At 36.1% G+C, this 22,304-nt stretch overlaps 1 protein-coding gene, 1 long non-coding RNA gene and 1 other non-coding gene across 7 annotated transcripts in view; 1 reads left to right on the top strand and 2 right to left on the bottom strand.

Moving 5' to 3' along the window:
- The window catches only part of LOC135361615 (uncharacterized), a 120,849-nt gene that overhangs the window by 3,721 nt on the left and 94,824 nt on the right, over positions 1-22,304 (bottom strand). The window lies entirely within an intron of this gene.
- TXNDC16 (thioredoxin domain containing 16) overlaps positions 1-22,304 on the top strand; it is a 125,606-nt gene that overhangs the window by 61,614 nt on the left and 41,688 nt on the right. For 4 of the 5 annotated variants that reach the window (XM_054513708.2, XM_064571057.1, XM_054513707.2 and 1 more), the window contains exons 10-14: positions 10,998-11,191; positions 11,624-11,684; positions 16,868-16,991; positions 20,618-20,761; positions 21,264-21,323. In XM_054513708.2, the coding sequence (XP_054369683.1) occupies positions 10,998-11,191; positions 11,624-11,684; positions 16,868-16,991; positions 20,618-20,761; positions 21,264-21,323 (583 nt within the window). The remainder of the gene's footprint in view (positions 1-10,997; positions 11,192-11,623; positions 11,685-16,867; positions 16,992-20,617; positions 20,762-21,263; positions 21,324-22,304) is intronic. The other variant, XM_054513710.2, reaches the window with a different exon arrangement.
- Positions 5,930-6,076, bottom strand: LOC123862534 (U4 spliceosomal RNA). The gene has a single exon (XR_008508216.1). It is a non-coding gene; the product is annotated as a U4 spliceosomal RNA (small nuclear RNA).

Here is a 22,304-nt window from a genome sequence, read left to right as displayed (position 1 = left end):
TTTTATTTGTTTGCTTTGAGAGAGAGAGAGAGGGAGCATGCATAAGCAGGGGGAGGGGCAGAGGCACAGGGAGAGAATCGCAACCAGACTCCACGCTAAGCCCGGAGCTCAGTGCTGGGCTTGATCCCATGACCCTGAGATCACGACCTGAGCCGAAACCAAGAGTTGGAGGCTCAACCGACTGAGCCACCCAGGAGCCCTGTATGTTTCTTATTTTAATATATTAGGGAATTCATACATAAAATTTATTAGGTTTTAACTCGCAGATACGCATTTTAGTTAGATGAACTCTTTTTCCCTTTTTTTTAATTTTAAAGATTTTATTTATTTGACAGAGAGAGACATAGCGAGAGAGGGAACACAAATGGGGAGTGGGAGAGGGAGAATCAGGCTTCCTGCCGAGCAGGGAGCCCGATGAGGGGCTCAATCCCAGGACCCTGGGATCACGACCTGAGCCGAAGGCAGACGCTTAACGACTGAGCCACCCAGGTGCCCCTCTTTTTCCCTTTTTTTGGACATAATTCTTTCACTGAGGGGATTTAGGAGTAGTTACTTATTAAAGGTAGAATAGAAGATACACTATTCATGAAATGACATTTTAATGCCTGGAAATATTGTATTGAAATCCGAATATAGCCTTGTGTAAGTGGAAGTAGTTTTAATGAACTGCAGCCACTCCAAGATCACAAAGACCACATCATGGTTAAGGAAAGACCTCTTTTGTGAATGTTTTGATGACCACTTTAAAAGTTGGTACACAGTGAGACTGTAGTGTTTCTGTGCCCCACTTCCCTTAGCACTAGCCTGGAAGGATTTTATAGAGACTTAAGTGAGGTGATCGGCAGACCTTTCTCTCTGGAAGTTTGCAGATTGTCTTGAGCATGTGTAAAACCTTCGGTAGGCCTTCTCACTCCGTATATCCTTTTTAAATAAAAATGGTGCATGTGTATTACAAATGATCCAAACGGTGCTGCAAAGCATAAAGGAAAAAAGCTTTTTTAAAGCCATCTAATCCTGTCACTCAGAAATGAACTGTTAGGTGACCATCACACCAGTCATGTCTGTGCCCACATGGACACATACAGTGTCTGTGGGTGTGTGGATTAATGGACACATACTATTACATGTGCTGCTTTATAGTAAGAAATTTATACTCTTATTTGAATTTAGCAGAGGAAAAAGAAACTGATGTGAAGTGAGGGGTTATGGAAGTTTTGATATGTCACTTGTTCATTTGAGGGCTCTTTAGGAAATATTGTTTTAATATTTCTTGAGTTCTTTATTTTGAGTCAGTTTTTGTTTAGTCTGATCTTGCCTTCAAATATTTTTTTTAAAAAGCAGTTTATAAGTCTTTTTCCTTTCCTTTCACATGGCAGAGGGGAGAATTCTCTACTGGGGAGAATACCCCCTGAATTTGTTTGATCTCCCATTTCAGCATAGAGCCCCGAGAGAGAGAGAGAGAGAGAGAGAGAGAGAGAGAGAGACCAGCTCACCGTTCGGTTCTTCACCAGCTTCTGTTCTCTCCAGACTCATTTCCTTTTCCCCCAGTACCAAAATATTATTAAGAATTCTCGGGATTTTGGGGCACCTGGGTGGCTCAGTCGGTTAAGTGTCCGACTCTTGATTTTGGCTGGGGTCATGATCTCAGGGTTGTGGGACTGAGCTCTGGGTTTGGCTCGTGTTGAGCATGGAGCTTGCTTGGGATTCTCTCTCCCTCTTCCTCTTCCCCTCTTCCATACTGCCCTGCTTATGGGCACTCTCTCTCTCAAAAAAAAAAAAAAAAAGAAAAGAAAAGAATTGTCAGGATTTTGTCTACTCACCAGTACTGCTTTTGCCATTGGGGGCAGGACTAGAACTCACCCCAAGCTTTACTAAAAATCTTCAGTACCTTTTTTGGCTACTACATTCTGGCTTTAAGTCGTGTCCCTTTCCTAAAGTTTCTGCTCGTTACTTTTGTTTGGCTGTGTTTTAAAACTATTGTTTGTTTTTTTAAGATAGATAATGAGGAGGGCAATTCTCCGATATTACTTCATTTTACTATGCATACTTACCAGGAATTATGTAATATTAGTTTTAAAAAACAAAAACTGAAGATTTCATAATGGCTTGGTATTCAATTAAGTGTGGCTTCCCTTGAAAGCAGTGTATCATGTACACCATTTATATTGTACCTATATCAGTGCCAGCCCCTGAAACCTACATTTCAGGAACAACAAAGTGAATGGTACTCCTGGAACTGTGCACTGCAGGTGACCCTGCTCTAAGCCACTGTTCACCCAAAAGGAATATTAATTTGGCAATCCAAGTCCCTGCTACATTGGAGTTTGTTTTAATACTTTCACAAAATGATACATCAGCATATTATCACCTAAGCACCTTATTTTCCTTAGACAACTAGGGAACTGGGAAGTAGGATTCAGGCAGAGGTTCCAGAAGCCTGGCTAGACATGGGGAGAGTAGCATGGAGCCAAGAAAGATCTGAAAAGCAGAACTGAAGATCAGTGCCAGCTTGGAGAGCTAGGCTGAGAATCTAAACCTTGGTGTCAGCCTAGAAAGGCCTGGCAGTCCAACAACACAGGTTAGTGGATTTATCCATATCAGAACAGAGCAAATAAATGCAAAGTACAGAAAAGGGAGACAAGCCTTGATGAAAAGTTCCCAGAGACTCTTGGTGGGATGGCTAGGGCTTAACCTTGGCAGGAATGGGAAGATGATAAAGGGTTCTGAGCTAGTTTGGTCACTTTTACATTTTGGTACTTTAAACATTTGGCTGCATCAGTATTTGAGGTTGTTTTTGTTTTTGGAGAATATACTGGAGGTTAAAGAGCGAAGTAAGGCCAAACATCATGATACAAAACACCTCTTAGAACAAGATTTGATGTACCTGGCTTATGCCTTTTGATGGTATAGTAAGCTAGAAGGGGATAGAGAGGTCCTGAAAGTTAGTACCTAAATTTAATTACTTACAAGTTCTTACCTACAAGACTTAGTCGTAGTTTACTTTGGGTTAATGTTTCTTACTCTGTTCTTATTTTCTCACAGCCCCACTGATGCTTATCTTCCCCTCTCACATGGCTCTTAACCATTCCTTTATTGTCTTCACATCTATCTATATACAGGCCTTTGGGGTTCAATCATAGTTGGGTTTTGTATGGTTAGTAAGGCGCCTTGTAAACTAGCCTAGGCTCATGGGTTCAGAATCTGAAAGAATTTGTGTGTTTTCATTATCTGTAAACATTAATAAAAATATAAACTGGGATTTAGACTTTTTTGTAAACTTTTTGTGTGCCTGATCATTGCAATTTTATGCATTATACTTCACTTCTAAGCATATGAAAATAGGTGCAGATTGGGATTGTGTGTGTGTGTGTGTGTGTGTGTGTGAAGTAGGGTGCTTGGACACTTAATTATTGTAGATATATAACACAACTATGTCTTATTATTAGGTTGGGGGCATGTCATTTTAATCCTTACAAACTGAAAATAAATCTTGAGTATAGAATTTTATTTTGTTTTTTAAAATTTTTTTAAAAAAAGATTTTATTTATTTATTTGACAGAGAGAGACACAGTGAGAGAGGGAATACAAGCAGGGGGAATGGGAGAGGGAGAAGCAGGCTTCCTGCCAAGCAGGGAGCCTGATGCGGGGCTCGATCCCAGGACCCTGGGATCATGACCTGAGCCGAAGGCAGACACTTAATGACTGAGCCACCCAGGCGCCCTGAGCATAGAATTTTAAGTGGGTTTCAGTCCTCAATTGATTAAGTGACATTCTGGCAAGTATGGAGTTACTCTAGATGCATTCTTAAGGTTTCCAACAATGAAAACAGATGGGAAGATCATTTGGTTATTGTCCTGTTGGCTAATACCAAGGACATTTTGGATGCTGATGGTTTTCCCTGTATTGGACTCAGTTTATTCTAGTAGTTAGAAAGTTTTATCTGAATACGAAGAAGACTCTTCAAGTGCAAATATCTGATAAAATGTTTAAAAATAGATAAATATGTAATATAATTTATCTGAAAAATTTCATTTTTTGTTTGTACATGAGGATAGCTCTCTGTCTCAGATTCAAAACAGTTGAATTAAACCTGCTCCTTTCTATAAGTAATTAGAAGGATGCTATTATATTCATTTAGCTTCTATTATTCCTTGAAGAGTCATGTGGCAGTGTACAATATTATATTAGAAGGGTGTTGGCTCCTTACATTATTGCCTCATTTCCTTTTTTTTATTGTGGCAAAAAATACATAACAAATTTACCCTCATAATTTGTAAGTGTATAATACAAGTATTTTTAACTCTATGCACCTTGTTGTACAACAGATCTCTAAAACCTTTTCATCTCGAATGACTGAAACGCTATACCTATTGAGAAACAGTTCCCCATGTCCCTGTCTCTCCAGCCCTGGCAATCATTCTACTTTCTGTTTCTATGAATTTGATTATTTTAGAGACCTCTTATAAGTGGTCTAAAATAATAAAAAGTGTCTTTTGTAATTGGCTTATTTCACTTAACCTTATGTCCTCAAGGTTCATCCATGTTGTTGTATTTGTCAGGATTACCTTCTTTTTTTTTTTTTTATGTTGTAAATACTGGCATTTTTAAAAAAATATTTAAATTCTAGTTAACATACAGTTTCAGGTGTATAATACAGTGATTCAGCACTTCCATGTATCACCCCGTGCTCATCACAAGTGCACTCTTTAATTCCCATCACCTATTTCACCCATACCCCCACCAACCTCCCTTCTGGAGGATTACCTTCAAGACCATATAGTATTCCATTATATATATACATATATGTGTGTGTGTATAACATTTTATTTATCCATTCATCCAATAATGAGTATTTAGGCTGCTCCCGTATCTTGGGCATTGTGAATAATGCTATAATGAATGTGGGTTTGCAAGTATCTCTTTGAGATCCTGTTTTTAATTCTTTTGGATAATGAACTTGCTGGATCATATGGTAGTTCTGTTTTTAATTTTTTGAGGAACCTTCATACTGTTTTCTATAGTGGCTACATCATTTTATATGCCTTCTAGCAGTGTGCAGAAGTTTTTAATCTCTCCACATCCTTGTCAATACTTGTTATTTGTGTCATTATTTTTGTTTTGATATTAGCCATCCTAATGATTTTGATAATGCCATAGTGTTTTTGCCTTGCATATCCCTAATGATCAGTTAAGTTTTTCATAAGCTTGTTGCCCATTTGTCTATCTTCTTTGGAGAAATGTCTATTCAAATGTCTATTCTTTGGAGAAATGTCTACTTGCCCTTTTTTAGTTTGTTATTTTGTTGTTAAGTTGTAGGAATTGTTTATTCTGGATATTAACCCCTTATCTGACACATGGTTTGCAGTATTTTTTCCCATTGTGTAGGTTGCCTTTTTACTATTGTTGATTGTTTCTTCCCACAGTGCAGACATGTGTAAGTTTGATGTAGTTCCATTTGTCTTTTTGGCTTTTGTTGTCTGTGCCTGTGGTGTCATTTCCAAGAAATCATTTACATTCCATTGTCATGAAGGTTTTCCCCTATGTTTTCTTCTAGGAGTTTTATGGTTTCATTTAGGTCAGTAGTCCATTTTGAGTTATTTTGTATTTGGTGTAAGATGAAAATTCATCTTGATTCTTTTGCATGTGAATATCTAGTTTTCCCAGCACCATTTGTTGAAGACTCTCTGTTACCCATTGTGTAGCCTCGGTGCCCTTGTCAAAGATATTTGACCACATATGCGAGAGCTTATTTCTGGGCTCTCTGTTCTCTTCTCTTAGTCTGTGTCTGTCTTTATGCCGGTACTGCATGTTTTGATTGCTGTATGTTTTGAAATCTGGAGTTGTGAGACCTCCAGCTTTATTCTTCCTCATGTTGATTTGGCTATTTGGTGTCCCTTGAGATTTCGTATGAATTTTAGGATTTTTTTTTTTTCTATTTCTGCAAAAGTGCCATTGGAATTTTGCTAGGGATTGCATTGAATTTGTAGATGGCTTTGGGTAGTATGGACATTTTAATTAGCAATAATCGCGCCTCGGATAAACCTCATTGGCTAGGATACTGCCACTGCGCAAAGCTAGTATGGACATTTTAACAATATTAAGTCTAATCCAAGAACATGAATGGATGTCTTCACATTTATTTGTGTCTTCTTTAATTTCTTTCAGCAATGTTTTGTAGCACTCAATGTATAAGTCTTCTTTCTTGGTTAAGCTTATTCCTAAATATTTTATTCTTTTTGATGCTATTATAAATGGGATTATTTTCTTAGTTTCCTTTTAGGAGAGTTCCTTGTTAGTGCATAAAAACACAACTGACTTTTCAGTGTTGATTTTATATCCTGCAACGTTGTTGAATTCATTCATTATTCCGACTATTTTTTGTGGAATCTTTAGGGTTTTCTACATACAAGATCATGTCATCTGTGAACAGAGATAATTTTGGCTTTTTCTTTTCCAATTTGTATGCTTTTTATTTGTTTATTTTTTGCTTAGTTGCTCTGGCTACAGCTTCCAGTACTATGTTGAATAGAAGTGGCAATAGTGGGCATCCTTGCTTTGTTCCTGATCTTAGAGGAAAAGCTTTCAATTTTTCACTATTGAGTATGATGTTAGTTGTGGCCTTTTCATGTATGACATTTATTATGTTGAGGTAACTTTTATCCTATTCTTAGTCTGTTGAATGTTTTTATTGTGAAAGTGTATTGAATTTTGTCAAATACTTTTTCTTCATCAGTTGAGAGGATGATGTGATTTTTGTCCTCTATATTGACTGATTTTGAACCATCCTTGCATCCTAGGGATAAATTATACTTGGTCATGGGTTTAATTTTTTCTAATGTCCTGCTGAATTCAGTTTAAAAGTACTTTGTTGAGGATATTTGCATCAATATTCATCAGGGATATTGGTCTGTAGTTTTTTGTAATATCTTTGTCTGGCTTTGGTATCAGAGTAATGTTGGCTTCATACAATGAGTTTGGGAGTGTTCCCTACTCATCATTTTTTGGGAACAGTTTGAGAAGGATTAGCATCAATTCTTTTTTAAATGTTTGATAGAATTCTCCAGTGATGCTATGTGGGCCTGGGTTTTTCTTTGTTGGGAGGTTTTTGATTACTGATTCAATCTCCTTATTATATATCTATTTACATTTTCTATTTCTACATGATTCAATCTTGGGAGGTTGTATGTGTCTGGGAATTTATCCTGTCTTCTAGTTTATCTAATTTATAAGTGTACAATGGTTAATAGCAGTCTGTTATAATTCTTTTTTCCTTGATATCCTTTTTTGAAAATTAATTTCTAAGTTAATAATAATTTGTGAATTTTAGAAAAATATTGGTGGGGCACCTGGGTGGCTCAGCTGGTTGGGCATCTGACTCTTGATTTTGGTTCAGGTCATGATCTCAGGGTCATGAGATTGAGCCCCACGTTGGGCTCTGCACTCAGCTTGGAGTCTGCTTGTCTCTCCTCTGTACCTCCCCCTGCTCTCTCTCTCTCAAATAAATAAATAAGATCTTAAAAAATAAAAATAAAAATATTGGTAATCCCCCGCAATGCAAGAGTGTTTTTGTCACTTTTGTATATTCTATCAGTTTATATATATAATCTATATTTTACATAAAATATATAAAAGTATTTTTTTAAATTTAATTTAATTTTATTTTTGTGCCTATCCAGTGGAGTCTATGTCCCCTCTCCCTAAAGCTGATTGGGCCTCTGTGACTGCCTTTGACCAGTAGAATAGGGCTGAAGTGATGATGTGTGACTTTTGAGGTCTGTCACAAGATGCCTTGCACTTCTCCTTTGTTCTTTTTCGTTGCTCATTCTTGAAACTTGGGTACCTTGGTGTCAGACTAAATCTGAGGAGAAGCTTGGTGAAGAATTGAGGCCCCTAGCCCACAGCCCTGGCTGAGCTCATATAGTCAGCATCAGCTTACAAGCCAGTGAATGAGCCATCTTTATTTTATTTTATTTTTTTAAAGATTTTATTTATTTGTCAGAGAGAGTGCGCGAGCACAGAAGCAGGGGGAGCGACAGGCAGAGGGAGAAGCATGCTCCCTGTGGAGCAAGGAGCCTGATGCAGGACTTGATCCCAGGACCCTGGGATCATGACCTGAGCCGAAGGCAGATGCCTAACCAACTGAGCCACCCAGGCGTCCCGAATGAGCCATCTTTAAAGCAGAGCTTCTGCCTCCTGTCCAGAGGCCCTCCTAATGCTATGTGGATCAGAGATGAACTTGCAGATATACAAACAAAATGAGTGATTCTTGTTATTTTAAGCCATCAGGTTTTGGAGTACTTTGCTACACACACAATGATAATGCTTAGAAAACACCCTTCAAGTGGTCTCATCTGTTTCTATGGCATTAACTACACTGATTCTCAGATCTGAACTTTCAGGTCAAATTTTTCTTTGGACTTCCTAACCCATATATCTAACTACTAATTAGATGTATTTCTTGTATCTCTAACTACTAATTAGGTGTATCTCTCCTTAAGCTCAATATGTCCAACATCAGTGTGTTGTCCTTCTCCACCATCTGTTCTTTCTCCATTATCTTGGTTAATTTACTATCCAGTCATTCATAGCAGAAACCTGGGAAATCATTCTCAATTCCTGCATCTCCCCGCATCTAATTTTACATCTTAAATATCTTTTGAATTCTTCGTTCTAACAGCCGATGCCTTAATCGAGGTTTTCACCATCTTTCATGTTCTATTTTAGTAATAGTAACTGATCTGGTCTCTATCCCCCCCCCCCCTTTTTTTCACTCCCTTGAAATTCATACTTGCCATTGCTGGCAGAATAATATTTTTAAACACACATGTTATAATATTTCTTACAATTTCTAAATGGTTTCAATTCATTTACAGAAGAAAGCCCCACTTTCTTAGGAGAAATAAAAGTTTTTAATGATTTGGTTCCTTGCCAGATCTCCATCCTTATTGCTTATTCCTCGTTTTCACTTTTTAATGCTGAATTACTGATTGTTCTCCCAATACACAAAGAAGGAACCAGGTCTTTCTGTTTCTTCAGGCTGTTCTACCCATTCAAGCTTTGGTATAATTCAGTTTGATGTGGTTGTAGGACTGAGGTCTCCATTTTCTTGCTGCTCATTGGCTGGTGTTGCTCTTAGCTCGTACAGGCTATTCTCAGGTCCTAGCCATACGGCCTTCTCCAAAAATTGCAGCTTCCTCCTTCAGAGCCAGCAGGACAATCTCACTGCGTTGTGCTGACAGCCTTCTATAACGTAACCTAATCAAGGGAATGGCTCTCCTAGGGATTGGTATTATACAAAATTTGTGCACCAGAAATCTTGGGGACCATTTTGGAATTCGGTCTACCATGGGTAAATATCAATTTTTCTCTAGAAGCTTTGAGGATTAACAAAAATTCTCAATAATTGCAAAGCTTGCAAGAAAGCATCTTCCTGTATATCTACTTTTATCCACTATTTGGTTACTCAGTGGCTCTTTCAGTCTGGCAATTCATGTTCCTTCAGTCATGAGAAACTTCTGTGTTTATTTCAGTGATGATTCTTCCTTCTATTTTCTCCCTTCTCTCTTTCTGGGACTCCTAGTTGGACATTGGACCTCTTGAACCTGTCCTTCACCTTTATTACATTTTCTCCTATTTTCTATCTTTTGCTGTATGTACTTTCTGGCAGATGTGTTCAATTTTAATTTTTATTTCTTTATGGATGCAGTATCTTCCCATCACCTGGAGCTTACCGGTGGTGATTTTCTGAATCTGCTTCCTGAATAGTCTTTGTTTTCTCCATGTTATCTGTTTTTCTGTTTTTTCTGGTCTCTATCTTTTATGTTAGAGGCTTCCCTCAGATCCATGTTACTCCTTGGATATCTGTTTGTGATTTAGAATATGAACCTAAAAAGCTGATTGGAAATTCTGGGACTGTAGATGAGACTTGTTAATTCTGAGCTCTATAGGGGATTGGACCTGGGCTGCTTTTTGGTGAACCCTAATGTCAGTATCCTCAGGCTTTTTCTTGGGCTTACGGTTCTCAGAAAAGGATCTTCCCTTCTTCTGCCCAGAGGACAGAAGTCTGGCTGCTTTTATTCTGGGAACTGAGTGGGTAGGGAGTTGGGGGTGTCTTAGCATTTGGTTACTTAATCCCCCCACTTTTGGCATGGTATTCACACTCTGAGATTTTTCTGAAGTCCCCCCAGATTTCTTCTGGTGTGAGGGAGGAACAGTTGCCTAAACTCATGGAGTCGGGAGGAGAATCTCAGGATCTAACTCCTCCAAAGCTTTTACCTATTCCTCCTTATTTCAGAGCCTTCCTGCCGCTGCCCTCCAGCGTTTCTCTCCTGGTTCCAGAGATACCAGGCACGGACAGGTCCTGAGCAATTTTAGGGATGCTGCAGTTAAAATTGATTGTTTCTTAGCTTTCTCTCTCATGGCTTATGGTTTTGCTTTGTTAGATTCTCCTAAGTCAGTTATTATTCTGTTCTTCAGCTTCCAAAAAAATGTTTGCCTTTTCTCTTTTCCTTTCTTCACATATGTATGTTTATCTCCTTAAAAAAAATCTTCCTGCTATAGTTTTCCTGGGATTTCTGGAGGGAATAAAATTAGATGTATATATTCAAACTGCTGTCCTAACTCAGATGTTCCTCATTGTTTTGTAATGTGTCGTTAAATTCTTATACAAAAGAATTTATTCTTGTTATTCTATTTCATTTGAAATATCTCTTTATCAGTACCACACTGTTTTATTAATTGTTTTTTTAAAATTTCTTTATAATATGCTTATTCCTTGTGGTTGTAATTTCATGTTTAACTCCTTGTAAATGTGTTAGTTTTATAATGCTTAAACTATATAGGTACATTGGGAGGATTAACCTTAGGAAATAATGAGGTCATTTCTGTTAATATTGGATTTATTTCAACAGACTTGTATTTTTTTTTAACTCATGACTTTATTAATAAGAATTAGAGTTTAAATCCAAATGTTGGAACCCTATTCTCACACAGTGAAGACCTTTTGTTCTTTTTTTAAAATGAAGACTGAAGTTGCTGAAGACCCTCAACAGGTTTCAACTGTTCATCTCCAACTAGGATTACCACTGGTTTTTATTGTTAGTCAGCAAGCGACGTATGAAGCTGATAGAAGGACTGCAGAATGGGTCGCTTGGTGTCTTCTGGGGAAAGCAGGAGTTCTACTCTTGTTAAGGTATCTTAAACATTAAATATTCACTGTATTTAGCAAAACACTAGAGTTTTTCTCTTTTTAAAATATGGTAATATATTCACTTGTAAATAAACTTAGATCTCTAGTAAATTCTAGTATTAGTAAATTCTAATAAATTTACTCTGGTAAATTCTAATAGAACCAGTTGCTAAGCTAAAGTCTGTACATTAATAACTTGATTAAAATTTAGACCTTTAAACTTTGCAAAATGAAGATGGAGACTGGAACATCTAGTCTGTATTTATGTCTAAAATTTCTCAGACTTACTAAATTGTAATCTTTTTTCATAAATTGTTTTTATGTAAGAACTTATAGTTTTTAGTGTAAGAACTTAAAGTTCGCTTTTATGTTGACATCCTGGATGACTGTTCTTCAGATTAACCATATAAAACATTTATTTCCATTTTGAAAAAGGGACTCATTGGAAGTGGACATTCCTCTGCATGCTAACGTGGTCTTCAGAAGAGCAGAAGAGGTTAGTCATTTTATGTATTGCTCTACAATGTCTGCTTATTTAAAGAAAGTTAATATGTGTGGTCATAAAATAATATATGCTTATTACAGAAAAGAAATTCTGTAAATTGCCACTAGTCAGAGATTATTGCTTTTAATATTTTGGTGTTCTTTTTTTTTTTTTTTCCCCATTTGTTAGTTTGTCTCTTTTCTCATGTTCATATATATATATTTTAAAGAAAATTAGGGTCATGCTATATAGCCTACTTTTCATGTAAAATTATATTTAATTACTTGCTATTGTGCTATATGATGCCTGCCTTTGTACACTGTTTTGAATATCACTGGTTCTTTCCTTTGGCTAAACTTCTGGACGTGAAGTTTGTCAAAGGAAATGGGGGTTTTTAAGGCTGTTAGAATATATTGTCAAATTGCCCTCCAGAAACCAGCAAGGTTTGGAATTCCTTGTTGCTCATACATCTTGCCACTACTGAGCATCACCATCTTAAAAAAAAAAAACTTCTTTATCGACAAAGTTCCTGTTTTAATTTGCATATTTTTGATTACTGGTGAGGTTGAACATTTTTTAAAGGCTTATTTCCCATTTATTTGCCTTTGTAAATTTCTGTTAATGTTCTTTTTTTCTTATATTTTTCTTAAAATTTTTCTTAATTATTGAGAACTCATTAATTCTGCACATTTCAAAATATTATATAAATATGCTAAACAATTGATTGATGTTTTTGAACTGCCAGTTTTTTTTATTATGTTAATCACCATACATTACATCATTAGTTTTTGGTGTAGTGTTCCATGATTCATTGTTTGCATATAACACCCAGTGCTCCATTCAGTACGTGCCCTCTTTAATACCCATCACTGGGCTAACCCATTCCCCCACTCGCCTCCCCTCAGTTTGTTTCTTGGAGTCCATAGTCTCTCATGGTTTGAACTGCCAGTTTTTAAAAACATTTTTTTAAATTTACCTAAGTGATCTCTGCACCCAACATGGGGCTCAAACTCATGATCCTGAGATCAAGAATTGGGTGCTCTACTGACTGAGCCAGCCAGGGGCCCCTGAACTGCCAGACAATTTAAACTTAAATTCTCTTGCCTAGGACTATGGCATGAACACTGGGTCAAAGGTCAGAAGACTTGGATTCTGTTTCTTCTCGTTCTGGAACCAGATTAATGAATTAGCTTCTCCAAGCTCAGTTTTCTCATTTGTGAACTATTCATAAAACCTTCCCTTCTAACTTACAAGAAATTTATAAGACAAAATAGGAAAATACTTTGAAAACTGTAGTATTGTTCAAATGTGTATACTATAGTATGGGGCGAGTATGCTCTGCTTTTTGGCTAGGTCATGGAAGGAGTACTTTCTGAAGCTCTTCTTTTTGCTGGTAGATCAAGATCCCTAAATAAGAAATTATAATATTTATTATTGGGAAATAGGTTTTATGGAAAAATTAAAGTTCATGATGGTTTTTGAGTTTTGATGTCTTAAATTGTTAAAATGTAACAATTTTGTATAGCATGAGGTAAGAGAGGTTATAAGATAGCTATCTCTGCAAAGAAATTTTCTGTAAAGGATAGAAGAGTCTTTTCTATGAGTCTCTGTATTGAATTCAGTGTAAATCTTTTTTTTTTTACCTTCTCATCAGGGCAATAATGTTCATCCTGGGTTTGTATAATCATTCTTTCTCTCTCCCTTTCCAGGCAAAGGGTTTGAGGGTCCTTAAAGTATAGAACTGCTTAGATAGTATTGTATGCTCATATTACTATATTACAAGCCTTGTATAGTAAGTTATAAAACATATCTTTTGGTATTGCATTAGTTCTTCAGAATTTTTTTTCCTACGGCAGTAATTAGCAATATAGTATTAAGAGTTTATGCTATAGAATCTTACTGCCTAGTTCAAATCCAACTTTGTAACTCTGGGCAAATTACTTCTATATGTCTCTCTCTCTTTTTTTTTTTTTTCATTGTAAAGGAGGGTTAATAATAATATCTACTTTAAAGAGTTGTTGGGTCAGTATATTAAAAGAAATAATGTAAAGTGCTAAATTAGCACAGGGTCAAATACATTCATAAGTGCTCAATAAATACTATACTCATCCATTCATCCTTTCCATAAGTATTTATTGTGTACCTGCTTTGTTTCAGGCACAGTCCTAGGCTCTGAGGATATGGCAGTGAACAAAAGCAAGTTTTTGCCCTCATGGAGCTAATATACTAGTGGCAGGAGACAAATACAAAACCAGTATAGCTAGAATGTCAGATGGTGTTAAGGACAGTGGAAAAAAAAACAGGGTAAGGTGAGAGAGTAGTTTCGGAAGATCTCACTGATTAGTAACAATAAAGTAAAGGAATATGCCTGTGGATATGTGGGGAAAGAGTGATGAGTGTGAGAGGATGCACATGCAGAAGCCCTGAGGGGAAGAATTGTTTGTGTTTTAGCATAGTAGTATGAGGAATAGTATTAATGCTTAGGATCTTTCTTAGTATCTAAGTTTTTTTTTTTTTTTAAAGATTTTTTAATTTATTTGACAGAGAGAGACACAGCGAGAGAGGGAACACAAGCAGGGGGAATGGGAGAGGGGGAAGCAGGCTTCCCGCTGAGCAGGGAGCCCGATGTGGGGCTCAATCCCAGGACCCTGGGATCATGACCTGAGCCAAAGGCAGACGCTTAATGACTGAGCCACCCAGGTGCCCCAGTATCTAAGTTTTTAAAAGCCCTTTTTAATTCCTTTCTTCAGAGTTTTTTTTTTTTTTTGTATGAAATCAAACAAACTGAAAAGTAGAAAAATAGAATGAACAACTATATACTTACTACCTAGATTCAACAATTAATATTTTATCATATTTGCTTCACCTATAATTTTTTTCTAAAACATTCCAAAGAATGTTAGATATCATGGCATTTACAGATTCATAAATATCCAACATGAATCTTTAAAAATTACTGTTCTTCTTTATACAATCACAATTTTATTATCACACTTAACAAAATTAACAGGAATTTGTTTTATCATAGCCTAATCTCATAGCCAGTTCATATTCAAATTTTTTCATCTAAAAGTATTTTCTATAGGTGTTTTTTGTGAACCAAAATTTAGTTAAGGATTACGAATTGCATTTGGTGTGTTTCTTAAATGTCTCAATGTCTTAACACTCCCTCTTCTTCTCCCCCATGATGGTGCCTTTTAGATAAATGGGCCAGGTTTTCCATATTCTGGATTTGTCTGTTTCCTTTTGCTTTTGTCTGCCTTGCTCCTCTGTTCCCTTATGTTTTCTAAAAACTGGAAGTTAGATTGCCTAGCTCCATTAAATGTTTTGGGTAAGAATACTTCACAGTGCTGGCTTACTGGTATTTTATCTTATTCTAATGTGGATGATGTCTGGTTTTCTCACTTAATGATGCCACATTTGATTACTGAATTAATGTGGAGACAGTTAATTCTCTCCATCATAAGATACATTTCCCTTATCCAATTAGCAGATAAACTGTAGGTGGAAATGCAAATAAAACCACAAGACATACCAGTACTCACCCCCCGAATGGCTAAAAATTTAAGAAGTAACAATTCCAAGTGTTTTTAAGAAGGTAGAGTTACAAGAACTTTTGGTAGGAGTGAAAATTAGTACAATGAAAACTGGAAAAATATTTGGCAGTGCTTCCTGAAGCTGAGGCTATATATATATCATGTGAACCAGCAATTTCATTCCTAAGCACTGCCCAACAGAAATGTGTATACACGTGCACTAAAAGACAGCTGTAGTAATGTTCATAGCAGTTAGTATACTTTTATAATGGTCTGAAGCTGGAAATAACACATGTCCATGAGCAATAGAACGGATAAACACATACGTACATATATATGGTACATACTAGTACATTCATCTTTGAAAAAGGATAAACTGCTTTTAAATGTAACATGGATAAACCTCACAAATAGTGTTGATCAAAAGAAGTGGTCACAAAAAGAGTACAGGGCGTATATAGTTGTATTATATAAATTCAAAAACTGGCAAAATTTATAGATGGTGATGAAAGTCAGAATAGTGATTACCTTTGGGGGAGGGTAATGACAGGAAGCGGCAAGAAGATGGCCTCTCGGTGTGCTGGTAATGTTCTGTATCTTAACCTGTGTGGTGGTTATATAAGTGTATCAGCTCTGTAAAAATTCATCAAACTATACACTTACAATTTGTGTTCTTTCCTGTGTGGATGTTGTATTTGAATAAAAAAGTTTACTACCACAATATCTATGTATACTTCAAACAAATTTGGTTTGACTTTAATCACTCTACCTTTTAACTCCGTTATTATTTCCACAGAAGTAAAAAGTTGCTCACTTTGAATGTAATATTAAAAAGATAAATATGTGATATCAAAGAACAAACACACAGTTATTTTATAGCTTTATTCTCATGTATAGTTACAGTCAGGAATGATTTACTGAAATAATCTAGTGGCCTAAAATTTCATGTTTTTAAGATGTGATAGTTGGGTATTAGTAAAAGAAATTATAATGGAATAATCTCCGTGGGCTAGATTTGGTATTCTTAAAATACCTGGGGGCAGATTGTAGTTTTATTTTAGTGGAATTATTGTAGGATGAGATATTATTTTGAATATTTCTGTGGAATATCAAAATAATTTTGATGGCCCTATTTGCAATTAAGTTTTTTTTTTTTTTAAGATTTTATTTATTTATTTGCGAGAGAGAGAGTGAGAGACAGAGAGCATGAGAGGGAGGAGGGTCAGAGGGAGAAGCAGACTCCCCGCCGAGCAGGGAGCCTGATGCGGGACTCGATCCCAGGACTCCAGGATCATGACCTGAACCGAAGGCAGTCGCTTAACCAACTGAGCCACCCAGGCGCCCTGCAATTAAGTTTTATATTGAAGTGGGACATGCAGTTATGTGTGAAATGTTGCAGACGTCAGTATAATACCATTATGTCAAGCAAGTGAGACTTTCAGTTCTTTTTTGCCTTTTTTTTTCATTAGTACACACTATTTTATATAAAGTATGCTTTGGGTACTTTTCATAATGATTATGGAATTTCCTTTTTTTGTTTAATTTTAAAACTGAAGTTCAAAGATTTAGTTTCATTTTAATATCAAACAAGTAAAACATTTTTATTAAAATGCTTTGGTATATTTTTAGTCATGATTTTAAAAATGAATGTATTTCTAGGGAGTGCCAGTGGAATTTTTGGTCTTACATGATATTGATTTAATAATATCCCGTGTGGAAAGTAATATGCACATTGAAGAAATACAAGAAGACGGAGATGAGGACATGGGAAGTCCAGATATGGGTAATATGTTTTGTGATGCTCCTTTCCCCTCCACCCTCCATTCCTCCTCGGCACCCATGAGGTCAGTGAAATTTCAATGAATTAACTTTCTCATAGAATGTTTTGACATTCAAGACTATGAAAATACCTGGAGAAACCTATTTTGAATGACATTTTATCAAGTTGATTTGGTGGAAAAGGTAAGGATGCTGTATTTTGTTGAATGTGATACCTTTCATTGTTACATGCCAGGATGTAGCTTTCCACATCTGTGCCTTTATCTTCTAAATCAGTTCTTTCAGCCCTCCTGGTCTACTCCATGTTTAAAAATGACCCAGGAGCCACAACAGGGTATTTTATTTTTATTTTTCCTATTAGGAAATGAAATTCTAATAAATATTGTTGGATTTGTAGTTGTAAATAAATCTGATGACAGTCTGGGAGTAAATTTCAATAACATTTAAAACCTCTTTTTAACATGTTATATTTCTTTTTATTGTACTTATTGCGTATGTTTTTGAAGTATTCTATAGTTTCAAGGCTATTCTCCTACACATTATTTACTTTGGTTGAGTTAGCTGATGTCACCTTCACTTTGTAGATCAAGAATCTGTGTTTTAGCAGGATTAAGTGATCTACCCAAAGTCAAACAAATGGCATGTGGTAGAGCCTGGACTAGAACTTAAGCATTCTGACTTGAAATCTTATGCATTATCATTATTGTTACTGACACTCCTTCATAACATTAATCCTATCCTGTAACTGCTCACTTGCTTTTCTCTCTTCTCCACTAGTCTATAATATCTCTAAAGCAGGGATTATGTCTTGTTCATTTTTGTATTGCATTTAGTATATACTTGAATGTTTTACCTAGTACTATTATGAGTGTCAAGAAGGGAGTAATTTATGTATTCTTTTTGTGAGGTCCATTCATTATTTTGATCAGAATCTATATTATAAATTTAATAAGGGCTCTGAGATTTAATGGTTACCAGTGACCAGTTTTTTGGTTTGAGTTATGTTCTAGCTCTTTTCTAATATGCAGAGGTTGGAACTGCTCATGGTTTAAGCCAGAGTTCTCTATAGCATTGTCATTACATAGACCTGTGTTCTGGTCTCTTTCTCCTGGCTCTGTTTTCTATCATGGTTCATAGATTCCCCCTTCCAGTCAAGGGAATCGCCCCTGTGTCAGCTTAGTGAGATTCCTGTTCTCAGTGGGAGTTGTTTGTTTCAAGATTTCCTTGCCACACCCCTTAATTTGCCCTGTGATGTGGCCTTCTCTTTCTTCTCTGCCTGTCTTCTCTCCCCAGCCTAGTTCTAGGATTTCTTTTACAGCTTTCCCTTTTGTTTGTTTTGTTGTGGGTTTTTTTTTTTCTGTCTTAACTTTCTACATCTGTAATCCATATTGGCCCATAATAGTGTATGTAGTCATGTCCATATACATAATCCCCCCACCTTGTTTTGTTCCCATTTGTATAGGAAAAATACACGTATAGGAAAGAGTTTGTTACCATGTGAGAGCACAACACAAAGAAAAATGTCCTTCAAAGGAAATGGGCACAGAATGAATCAGAGTAAAATGGATTGAATTCTACAAAAGGACGATATGGAAAAAATATTACACATGTATGGCTTAAAAGAACGTGTGTATATATTGATGAATAGGTGAAAGATAGAGCTAAAGAGTGGATCAATTTAGAAGTGAGGGTAGCTTATTGAGAGAGAGAGAATAGGAAAGAGGGAAAGGAAGTGTTGGAAGAAGAGGACAAGAATGGATTGGGAAATAAAGGATTGGAAGGAAAATGAAAATATGTGAATAAGAAGGAAAAAATACAGTAAATAGGAAAATAGGCCTTTATTAATTTTGGTATTGGAGTTGTAACTTGTTAGTATCATAGAATGTGGTGTTTTAAAGTTCCTTTAAGTTAGTATAGTGCAACTCTTAGGTTTCAGATTTGAACACTGAGGCCCATAGAGTTATGTGACCCACTGGAGTCACACAGCTGAAACCTGTGGAAATGCACTGTAATTCAGATCTGGTATTTTATTTTATATATTAGAAATCATATAAAAACAATACTTTCATTTTTAAATTGTCTTCCTCCGTTCCTTTCTTTGTAATGTGTTATTATAAAGAATTATGAACTTAGCATAAAGTAGACAGGATAATAGAACAAATCTCCTGGTATCCCATTACCTGGCCCCACCCAGCTACCATCAACCCATGGCTATCCTGTTCTAGTCACTGCCCACCCCTTACTATTTTGTTGCAGATCCCAAATATGTAGTTCCATCCAAAAAGATTTCCCTGTGTTTTTCAGAAATATAAGGATTCTCCTTTTAAAATGAACATAATGAGCTCTGGGTGTTTTATGCAACTGGTGAATCACTGAATTCTACCTCTGAAACTAATAATAGAATATATGATAATTAAATTGAATTTAATAAAAAATTTAAAAAATAAAAATAAAAAATAAAATGAGCATAACTGGGGCAGTTAGTTGGGTGACTTAGTCCGTTAAGTGTCCAATTCTTGATTTTGGCTCAGGTCATGATCTCAGGGTCATGAGATCAAGCCCTATGTCGGGCTCCGTGCTGAGCATGAAACCTGTTTGGGATTCTCTCTCCTCCCCCCGGACCGAGGCTTGTGCTTGCTTGCTCGCTCGCTCTTTCTCTCTAAAAAACAAAACAACCCCCCCCCAAAAAAAACCAAAAAAGCAAAACCAAAAAAACTTCCCCAAACCCCCATAATTATTGCTATTATTACATCTCAAAAACTAACAGTACTCTTAAATATTATCAGTGTTTGCATTTCCATTTGCATGCTCCTTCATGCCACTGTGCCTTTGCACATGCTATTCCCTTTGCTCTGTATGCCTCCACTGCCTTCCTTCACTGCCTACCTAAGTTTCATTTTCTTTTAATATTCAGCTAGTGTGAACTCTTCTAGGAAACTTTGTCTCTCTAATCAAGTCAGATGTCCCTTCAGTGTTACCATATAATCTGTACAAACTTCCAACAGAATATTTACAAGTGCAAAAATTTTTTTTTAACCCCATACATGGATGGATGGATGGATGGATAAATGGATTGGTCCACTGGTTGGTTAGTTGGTCTAAGTTAACGATAGGTTTTTACATATTCAGAATCCACATAACTTGATGCACTTAGAATAAAATCTAAAATTCTTGGCTCATATGGCTCTTTATGATCTAGCTATTGCCTAGTCTAGAGTTTTGTCATGCCATTTACTCCTTCATCCCATCTTGTTTTAGCTAAATTTGCCTTCCTTCAGTACGTAGTACATGCTAATCTCTTTTATGTCTTAGAGCCTTCATATAGGTTTTTCTTTTTGCCTAAGACTTTTTTTTTTTTTTTAATTTTGGGTTCTCTAGCTGGAAGGCTTTGGCTCCCCCAACCTAAATCTCCCTATTACAATTTATCATGTACCATTTTCTTTCCTTAAACTGACATAATTTATAACTATGTGTTTATTCAGTGATGAGTTTATTGTCTGACTTTTCTGTAAACAGGAGCTCCATGTGGTCAGGGACTAGTGTCCATCGCAGTGGTTGTCATACAGTGGAATTTGTATCTATATAAGTTATGTATTTATATACACATTAATGTATTTTTGAACATTTTAGATATTCAAGATGATGAAGTGGCAGAAACTGTTTACAGAGATAGGAAGAGACGGTTACCTTTGGAACTCACGGTAGAACTAACAGAAGAGACGTTTAATGCAACAGTGGTGGCTTCTGATAGCATAGTGCTTTTCTATGCTGGTTGTGAGTATGAGCCTTTAGAGGAGGGACTGTTATGTATTAGAGGATTTAAAGTTGGTGGATTTTATTTTTGCATTCTGTATATTGCATGTGGTAGAATGACATAGCTTTCGCACTGTCCCAAGTAGACTGCACATATCGAAAGATTTACTAATTTACTAATTTAGAAAAATTGTTAATTCAAGCTAATGTTTTTAATATATTAACAGTTCTTTTTAAAAAATATATTAACAGTTCTTATGAATCTATAGGACATATATTGCTTTTACCTTCAAATAATAGCCCTTCAACTATATCCTTTGCAGTCTGAGTGCAGAAAATTAGTTGCATTTAGAATCCTCTTGAATGTTTGCACAATATTGAGTACTGTATATTAAAATATTTCTTATGAAGGAATAACAATTTTGGGAAACCCTATAAATCTATATGTTTGTTAATGTATAGGTATGGATGCTTTGGAGATATGCATATTGCAATATCTGTTGAATTTTTTATTTTAATGTAGGGCAAGCAGTATCCATGGCATTTCTGCAATCCTATATAGATTTGGCAATTAAATTGAAAGGTATGTAATATGGTATGCATGCTTATTTTCTTGATTCTAAGCTATAGCTATTTGTAAAGCTGTATCATGCTAAAGATGAATTATATTTGTTATTATATTTGTGTCTCCCAACTTTATGTTAATGAACCATGAGTTTCAGAAATGCTCAGAAGCATTCATCTTGGTTCTTTTCATGGAACTGTCTTCAGTAGAAAGTAGAGAGCCTATGTATAAAGTACTTGTGGCCAGACAGTTAATCCAGTAATCTTTTTGGCTGAATTCATTCAGCAAACATTTATTGAGTGCCTACTCTTAGTTACTATTAAATATTATTAAATAAATACTAAATGCACTTAAACAAAAATGTGACAGATAAGACCCAATCTCACAGTCTAACCAAAGATCTAAGATCTCAGTGTTCTTAAAGCTATTCAGTTAACTCCTTATGGACTGGGATATTTCTTAAAGATTTTTTATTTATTTATTTGAGACAGAGAGAATGAGAGACAGAGAGCATGAGAGGGAGGAGGGTCAGAGGGAGAAGCAGACTCCCCGCCGAGCAGGGAGCCCGATGCGGGACTCGATCCCGGGACTCTAGGATCATGACCTGAGCCGAAGGCAGTCACTTAACCAACTGAGCCACCCAGGCACCCTGGACTGGGATATTTCTTAATAGCCAAGATCTTTTAACTGTTCTATGAAAACCTCATCTAGGGGTAGGTAACTAATCCAAGGAATAGACTTGAACTCAAAATATCTATGCCATCATTCTAGCAAAGACGTAGGGAGAGGTAGGGAGGCATGTTAATAAGAGAGAGATAATGATGGATTAGGATAATGTTTTATAATCATTTGAATAAGACAGAATGTATCATGCTTCATATCTGTAATACGATTTTCTTCTACTGTTTTTCTTGTTTTTTTCTTAGCTATTCCAGTTAAATAGGCTTATTCTTTTAGCTACTTTAGGAATGTATCCACCATTTAGTTTTTTAGGTTCTT

This window comes from Mirounga angustirostris, unplaced genomic scaffold (assembly GCF_029215605.1).
Source record: "Mirounga angustirostris isolate CCGP_5_RB_7025 unplaced genomic scaffold, mMirAng1.0.hap1 SCAF_9, whole genome shotgun sequence".
Classification (NCBI taxonomy): Eukaryota; Metazoa; Chordata; class Mammalia; order Carnivora; family Phocidae; genus Mirounga; species Mirounga angustirostris.
Note: the sequence above shows the minus strand (reverse complement) of the source record. Positions and strands in the feature narration are given on the sequence as shown.